Source organism: Oncorhynchus nerka, unplaced genomic scaffold (genome assembly GCF_034236695.1).
Source record: "Oncorhynchus nerka isolate Pitt River unplaced genomic scaffold, Oner_Uvic_2.0 unplaced_scaffold_1571, whole genome shotgun sequence".
Lineage (NCBI taxonomy): Eukaryota > Metazoa > Chordata > Actinopteri > Salmoniformes > Salmonidae > Oncorhynchus > Oncorhynchus nerka.
Window position 1 is genome coordinate 44,644 of NW_027039742.1, and position 8,561 is coordinate 53,204.

Consider the following 8,561-nt stretch of genomic DNA (forward strand, 5'->3'; position numbering starts at 1 on the left):
AATATGAGGAGTGTATTGACTGAGATGTTATTTTGGGTGAGATGTTAGTTCCATTATTTGGTTGACGGTGCATTTAGTGCAACATAGTTCTCTGTGAGGCCGTCCATACGGGGATGGTCGAGGCTAGAGGGGGGTCAGGGTGTCATTACAGTGCGTAGCCTTGAGCAGCAAAAATATGTTGTTACCAAACAGGGTAACAGGGAGGAGTGAAGAAAGGCAGGGGTGAAATTAGGGAGGGGAGATAAAAACTCAAGTGTTGGATGCTGTGATTACAAAGAGTGGGAGAGACTGAGCCTGAAGAGACGCTGTGTTTACAAAGAGTGGGAGAGACTGAGCCTGAAGAGACGCTGTGATTACAAAGAGTGGGAGAGACTGAGCCTGAAGAGAGAGCTGTGATTACAAAGAGTGGGAGAGACTGAGCCTGAAGAGAGGGCTGTGATTACAAAGAGTGGGAGAGACTGAGCCTGAAGAGAGGGCTGACTGTACCATTAGAAGATAAGGTATCAACGTAACATCAGCTACGCAACATCAGCTACGACACTATATATCAGTGCAGAGGAAGTAACATTATAATTTATCAGGTTTCTATGGACCCTTTATGCACATCACACCAAGAGGAGGAAAAGACTGCGATCATGAAAGAAGAGAAGGAAACGGAAGACGAGAAGAAAAATGAGGAGGACGAGAACGATGATGATGAGGAGTCAGATGAGGAGTCAGATGAAGAGGAGGAAGATGATACCGAGACAACAGTGATAGACGGTGAGGAGGAATCGGATGACCAAGCCAAGGAGACTGAACCCCAGCAGCAGAAGGAGCAGGCCTGGGCCCCCACTACCTACTCCAAGTTTGGTAAAGAGGTGTTTTGCTACGTAGGAAAGGAGATCAGTATCTTTGAGGCCTTGGACTCTTACGGTGCTGTCATCTGGCCAGCGGTGAGTTAGTCTACTATTTAACATGACATTCATAGGTACCAATGATAGCAGTGAGTTAGTCTACTATTTAACATGACATCCATAGGTACCAATGATAGCAATGAGTTAGTCTACTATTTAACATGACATCCATAGGTACCAATGATAGCAGTGAGTTAGTCTACTATTTAACATGACATTCATAGATACCAACGATAGCAGTGAGTTAGTCTACTATTTAACATGACATCCATAGATACCAATGATAGCAGTGAGTTAGTCTACTATTTAACATGACATCCATAGGTACCAATGATAGCAATGAGTTAGTCTACTATTTAACATGTCATTCATAGGTAACAATGATAGCAATGAGTTAGTCTACTATTTAACATGACATTCATAGGTACCAATGATAGCAGTGAGTTAGTCTACTATAATGATAGCAGTGAGTTAGTCTACTATAATGATAGCAATGAGTTAGTCTACTATTTAACATGTCATTCATAGATACCAATGATAGCAGTGAGTTAGTCTACTATAATGATAGCAATGAGTTAGTCTACTATTTAACATGTCATTCATAGATACCAATGATAGCAATGAGTTAGTCTACTATTTAACATGACATTCATAGATACCAATGATAGCAGTGAGTTAGTCTAATATTTAACATGTCATTCATAGGTAACAATGATAGCAGTGAGTTAGTCTACTATAATGATAGCAATGAGTTAGTCTACTATTTAACATGACATTCATGGATACCAATGATAGCAGTGAGTTAGTCTACTATTTAACATGACATTCATAGATACCAATGATAGCAGTGAGTTAGTCTACTATAATGATAGCAGTGAGTTAGTCTACTATAATGATAGCAGTGAGTTAGTCTACTATTTAACATGACATTCATAGATACCAATGATAGCAGTGAGTCAGTCTACTATTTAACATGTCATTCATAGATACCAATGATAGCGGTGAGTTAGTCTACTATTTAACATGACATTCATAGATACCAATGATAGCGGAGGATGGCGATTAGGATGGAAGTAAGGAGGGAGATACCACAGTGGTCTGAAACTTCTGGTTTACAGACCACATCAGGCCTGCAAGTCACATTATTCTGGCTTGCTGTAATTATTATTGTAATCCAGCCAGAAGATCCAACAGTTGGAACCTTTAATCTCCCTGCATAAGAATGATGGTTTCTATAGTAACTATGGTTGAAGTTCTAACAACTATAAAGATGGTTTCTATAGTAACTATGGTTGAAGTTCTAATAACTATAATGATGTTTTCTATAGTAACTATGGTTGAAGTTCTAATAACTATAATGATGTTTTCTATAGTAACTATGGTTGAAGTTCTAACAACTATAATGATGTTTTCTATAGTAACTATGGTTGAAGTTCTAACAACTATAAAGATGGTTTCTATAGTAACTATGGTTGAAGTTCTAATAACTATAATGATGTTTTCTATAGTAACTATGGTTGAAGTTCTAATAACTATAATGATGTTTTCTATAGTAACTATGGTTGAAGTTCTAACAACTATAAAGATGGTTTCTATAGTAACAATGGTTGAAGTTGGAACCATTAATCTCCCTGCATAAGAATGATGGTTTCTATAGTAACTATGGTTGAAGTTGGAACCTTTAATCTCCCTGCATAAGAATGACTGCCAGGATGGGAAAATTCATTCTTCAGATTTCCTAAATCATATGAACTCAAACAGCCGTCTCAGTAACAGGTTCAATAAGTCCAACTTCTAATTAGTTTAGAAAAATTTATGTAATTTATGTTTGTATAGCATAAGATGAATCAATCAATGTATAGGCAAAAACACAGGTATTGAAACCAACAATTCTAAAAAATCAACCTACAGTAGAGCATGCTGGGAAATATGGTACGGATGGATGTGGTATTAAGTTACTCACTTCGAGAATTTAACAAAGTAGCTCAAATTCTTTTCCTTTTGAAGTCCAATGAACTCACAGAATAACGCTGATTAAGTGTGGATGGACGATGATGATTGGTTAAATGTTTCACAGTGTGGATGGAGGATGATGATTGGTTAAATGTTTCACAGTGTGGATGGAGGATGATGATTGGTTAAATGTTTCACAGTGTGGATGGAGGATGATGATTGGTTAAATGTTTCATGAAGATTAATGAAGTTCTATCAACTGTAATGATGGTTTCTATAGTAACAATGGTTGAAGTTCTAACAACTGTAATGATGGTTTCTATAGTAACTCTGGTTGCCTGCAGGCGTTGGCTTTGTGTCACTACCTAGAGACCAACGTTGAGCAGTTGAACCTGGTGGACAAGGCAGTGCTGGAGCTAGGAGCAGGTCCTGGCCTAGTGTCTATTGTAGCCACACTCCTAGGTGAGTCTGGGCATTAAATGTACTCATATTGTACATCTGAGAAGATCGGAGAGGTGTAAGAAATATGGCAACATTTCTACCTAGCCTATCAAAGTGGCTAGCAAGGTGGAGGAGGTCCTGTCAGGGGGGCTAGCAAGATGGAGGAGGTCCTACCAAGGTGGCTAGCAAGGTGGAGGAGGTCCTATCAAGGTGGCTAGCAAGGTGGATGAGGTCCTACCAAGGTGGCTAGCATGGTGGAGGAGGTCCTATCAAGGTGGAGGAGGTCCTAGCTAGGTGGAGGAGGTCCTAGCAAGGGGGAGGAGGCCCTAGCTAGGTGGAGGAGGTCCTATCAAGGGGGAGGAGGTCCTAGCTAGGTGGAGGAGGTCATATCAAGGGGGAGGAGGTCCTATCAAGGTGGAGGAGGTCCTAGCAAGGGGGAGGAGGTCCTAGCTAGGTGGAGGAGGTCCTAGCAAGGGGGAGGAGGTCCTAGCTAGGTGGAGGAGGTCCTAGCAAGGGGGAGGAGGTCCTATCAAGGTGGAGGAGGTCCTATCAAGGTGGAGGAGGTCCTAGCAAGGGGGAGGAGGCCCTAGCTAGGTGGAGGAGGTCCTATCAAGGGGGAGGAGGTCCTATCAAGGTGGAGGAGGTCTTATCAAGGTGGAGGAGGTCCTATCAAGGTGGAGGAGGTCCGATCAAGGTGGAGGAGGTCCTAGCAAGGTGGAGGAGGTCCTAGCTAGGTGGAGGAGGTCCTAGCAAGGGGGAGGAGGCCCTAGCTAGGGGGAGGAGGCCCTAGCTAGGTGGAGGAGGTCCTCGCAAGGGGGAGGTCCTAGCAAGTGGGAGGAGGCCCTAGCAAGGGGGAGGAGGCCCTTGCAAGGGGGAGGAGGTCATATCAAGGTGGAGGAGGTCCTAGCAAGGGGGAGGAGGTCATATCAAGGTGGAGGAGGTCCTAGCTAGGTGGAGGAGGTCCTAGCAAGGGGGAGGAGGCCCTAGCTAGGTGGAGGAGGTCCTATCAAGGGGGAGGAGGTCCTATCAAGGTGGAGGAGGTCCTATAAAGGTGGAGGAGGTCCTATCAAGGTGGAGGAGGTCTATCAAGGGGGAGGAGGTCCTATCAAGGTGGAGGAGGTCCTAGCAAGGGGGAGGAGGTCCTAGCTAGGTGGAGGAGGTCCTATCAAGGGGGAGGAGGTCCTATCAAGGTGGAGGAGGTCCTATCAAGGTGGAGGAGGTCCTAGCAAGGGGGAGGAGGTCCTAGCTAGGTGGAGGAGGTCCTAGCAAGGGGGAGGAGGTCCTAGCTAGGTGGAGGAGGTCCTAGCAAGGGGGAGGAGGTCCTATCAAGGTGGAGGAGGTCCTATCAAGGTGGAGGAGGTCCTAGCAAGGGGGAGGAGGCCCTAGCTAGGTGGAGGAGGTCCTATCAAGGGGGAGGAGGTCCTATCAAGGTGGAGGAGGTCTTATCAAGGTGGAGGAGGTCCTATCAAGGTGGAGGAGGTCCGATCAAGGTGGAGGAGGTCCTAGCAAGGTGGAGGAGGTCCTAGCTAGGTGGAGGAGGTCCTAGCAAGGGGAGGAGGCCCTAGCTAGGGGAGGAGGCCCTAGCTAGGTGGAGGAGGTCCTCGCAAGGGGGAGGAGGTCCTAGCAAGTGGGAGGAGGCCCTAGCAAGGGGGAGGAGGCCCTTGCAAGGGGGAGGAGGTCATATCAAGGTGGAGGAGGTCCTAGCAAGGGGGAGGAGGTCATATCAAGGTGGAGGAGGTCCTAGCTAGGTGGAGGAGGTCCTAGCAAGGGGGAGGAGGCCCTAGCTAGGTGGAGGAGGTCCTATCAAGGGGGAGGAGGTCCTATCAAGGTGGAGGAGGTCCTATAAAGGTGGAGGAGGTCCTATCAAGGTGGAGGAGGTCTATCAAGGGGGAGGAGGTCCTATCAAGGTGGAGGAGGTCCTAGCAAGGGGGAGGAGGTCCTGGCTAGGTGGAGGAGGTCCTATCAAGGGGGAGGAGGTCCTATCAAGGTGGAGGAGGTCCTATCAAGGTGGAGGAGGTCCTATCAAGGTGGAGGAGGTCCTAGCAAGGGGGAGGAGGTCCTAGCTAGGTGGAGGAGGTCCTATCAAGGGGGAGGAGGTCCTAGCAAGGTGGAGGAGGTCCTAGCTAGGTGGAGGAGGTCCTAGCAAGGGGGAGGAGGCCCTAGCTAGGGGGAGGAGGCCCTAGCTAGGTGGAGGAGGTCCTCGCAAGGGGGAGGAGGTCCTAGCAAGTGGGAGGAGGCCCTAGCAAGGGGGAGGAGGCCCTAGCAAGGGGGAGGAGGTCATATCAAGGTGGAGGAGGTCCTAGCAAGGGGGAGGAGGTCATATCAAGGTGGAGGAGGTCCTAGCAAGGTGGAGGAGGTCCTAGCAAGGGGGAGGAGGTCCTAGCTAGGTGGAGGAGGTCCTAGCAAGGGGGAGGAGGCCCTAGCTAGGTGGAGGAGGTCCTAGCAAGGGGGAGGAGGTCCTATCAAGGTGGAGGAGGTCCTGTCAAGGGGGAGGAGATCCTATCAAGGTGGAGGAGGGCCTAGCAAGGTGGATGAGGTCCTAGCATTCTATACCACTTACACCTATCCAATCTTTTCAGATCTGCATGGTGTCCTAGGCACTAGACGACTAGAGGCTAGGGGTTTGTTTGGTACTGGCCACCTGTGTGTCTGTTAGTTGAATAACAGAGTGCTTCCTGTCCCCAGGTGCCTGGGTCACAGCTACAGACCTACCAGAGATCATAGGTAACCTGAGAGCCAACCTGCTCCGTAACACAAGAGGACGTTGGAGGAACACTCCCCAAGCTGCAGCTCTGTCCTGGGGTCCTGACGTGGAACGCATCTACCCCAGATCTGTCTATCGCTATGACTACGTGCTGGCGGCTGACGTGGTGTATCACCATGACTACCTGGAAGAGCTGCTGTTCACCATGAGATACTTCTGCCGTCCAGGTTGATTGATTGACTGATTAGTTGATTGATTGACTGATTGGTTAAATTATTGATTAGTTTATTGATTGATTGTTTGATTTGTTCAATTATTGATTTGTTGATTGTTTGATTGGTTAATTTGTTAAATTATTGATTGGTTTATTGATTGATTGGTTGATTTGTTCAATTATTGATTGGTTTATTGATTGATTGGTTGATTTGTTCAATTATTGATTTGTTGATTGTTTGATTGGTTAATTTGTTAAATTATTGATTGGTTTATTGATTGATTGGTTGATTTGTTCAATTATTGATTGGTTTATTGATTGATTGGTTGATTTGTTCAATTATTGATTTGTTGATTGGTTGGTTGGTTGTTTGGTTGATTTGTTGGATGAACACTTGATTCATTGATAGATTCATTGAACAGTTTAAAGTACAACAAATCCCCGAACGTAAGACATGAAAGCCTTAAACAACTCATTTGATTTCCCTTAGGAACCACTCTGATCTGGGCCAACAAGGTCCGTTTTCCCACAGACCTGGTATTCACTGAGGACTTCAAGAACACCTTCAACACCACCCTGCTGGCTGAGATGGGAGAGGTTAAGATCTACAAGGCCACATGCAGAGAGACAGAGGAACACATTCTACACCACCCTGCTGGCTGAGATGGGAGAGGTTTATGCCCATTATGTGTAAAAGGTAGGGATTAGGGAAGACAAAGGAATAGGTAACATCCTGCAGACTATGCCAAATGTAACCAAGACTTCCTGTCCCTTCTTCCTCTGAGAAATGCTTGAAGACAGAAGGCGGCCATCTTGGCTAATGATAACGGACGTTGATGGACTACTGATGTTGTCAGTTGTTGATGTTTGATGTTCTACTCAATACTTACCTGCTATATCTAGTGCTTTATTGTTTACGTAGTTGTTACATGTAGTTTGTATTGATAATATTATAAATGTTTGTACTTTGTTGTCTTGTTCCATTCTGTATTCAAATATAATTTGTTATGGATATATAAAGTTTCTAGTAAAAATCTACACATTCACTTTTTGCTGCCCTGAACATATCAAAACACTTATTACATTGAATTTCTTTCCTACCAATCTACACAACCAACTGCACATCTTCAAAAGTAAAATAAAAATGATAGAAAATGTTGTTTAATTAAATAAAACATGTCTTCACCCCCCCCCCCCCCCCCAGAGTTAATACTTGGTGGAAGCACCTCCGGCAGCCATTATAAAACATGTCTTCATGACATTCCCTGTCATTATGATGTCATTATCGGTCATTATGATGTCATTCCCTGTCATTATGATGTCATTCCCTGTCATTATGATGTCATTCCCTGTCATTATGATGTCATTACCGGTCATTATGCTGTCATTACCTGTCATTATGATGTCATTCCCTGTCATTATGATGTCATTACTGGTCATTATGATGTCATTACCGGTCATTATGATGTCATTAGCAAAAATGTTTGGTCTATTTAGAACATACTAGAAAAAGACCATTCCTCATTGAGAACTGCTAGAGTGATCAAGCGATCTAACCAATGTGTGTCTCTCCATGGAGAAGTAATTTATCCCCATGTCCTCCACTAGGTGGCGCCTTCGCCAATTCAACGGCCGTATGAAGTAAGGTACTTAGTTCATGATTATGGCTGTAGAAATGCCTGGCAACAGGTGATTTTCCATCATGATTATGACTGTTGAAATGCCTGGCAACAGGTGATTTTCCATCATGATTATGGCTGTTGAAATGCCTGGCAACAGGTGATTTTCCATCATGATTATGACTGTAGAAATGCCTGGCAACAGGTGAAATGCCTGGCAACAGGTGATTTTCCATCATGATTATGACTGTTGAAATGCCTGGCAACAGGTGATTTTCCATCATGATTATGACTGTTGAAATGCCTGGCAACAGGTGATTTTCCATCATGATTATGACTGTTGAAATGCCTGGCAACAGGTGATTTTCCATCATGATTATGACTGTTGAAATGCCTGGCAACAGGTGATTTTCCATCATGATTATGGCTGTTGAAATGCCTGGCAACAGGTGATTTTCCATCATGATTATGGCTGTTGAAATGCCTGGCAACAGGTGATTTTTCATCATGACTATGTCTATTTAAATGCCTGGCAACAGGTGATTTTTCATCATGACTATGTCTATTTAAATGCCTGGCAACAGGTGATTTTTCATCATGACTATGTCTATTTAAATGCCTGGCAACAGGTGATTTTCCATCATGATTATGGCTGTAGCAACAGGTGATTTTCCATCATGATTATGGCTGTAGAAATGCCTGGCAACAGGTGATTTTCCATCATGATTATGGCT

At 44.8% G+C, this 8,561-nt stretch overlaps 1 protein-coding gene across 1 annotated transcript; it reads left to right on the forward strand.

Annotated features, from left to right (window-relative positions):
* Positions 1-265: 265 nt before the first annotated feature.
* Positions 266-7,403, forward strand: LOC135568460 (protein-lysine methyltransferase METTL21C-like). The gene is made up of 4 exons (XM_065015244.1): positions 266-935; positions 3,194-3,311; positions 5,976-6,221; positions 6,699-7,403. The coding sequence occupies exons 1-4, from the start codon at positions 588-590 to the stop codon at positions 6,869-6,871; spliced, it is 885 nt and encodes a 294-aa protein (XP_064871316.1). The 5' UTR covers positions 266-587; the 3' UTR covers positions 6,872-7,403.
* The last annotated feature ends 1,158 nt before the right edge of the window (positions 7,404-8,561 follow it).

Excerpts from the sequence above, each read along its gene's own strand:
- LOC135568460 (XM_065015244.1), top strand. The coding sequence starts at position 588 with ATGGACCCTTTATGCACATCACACCAAGAGGAGGAAAAGACTGCGATC. Across the intron at positions 936-3,193 it reads GTGCTGTCATCTGGCCAGCG|GCGTTGGCTTTGTGTCACTA; the intron begins GTGAGTTAGTCT and ends GGTTGCCTGCAG. Across the intron at positions 3,312-5,975 it reads TATTGTAGCCACACTCCTAG|GTGCCTGGGTCACAGCTACA; the intron begins GTGAGTCTGGGC and ends TCCTGTCCCCAG.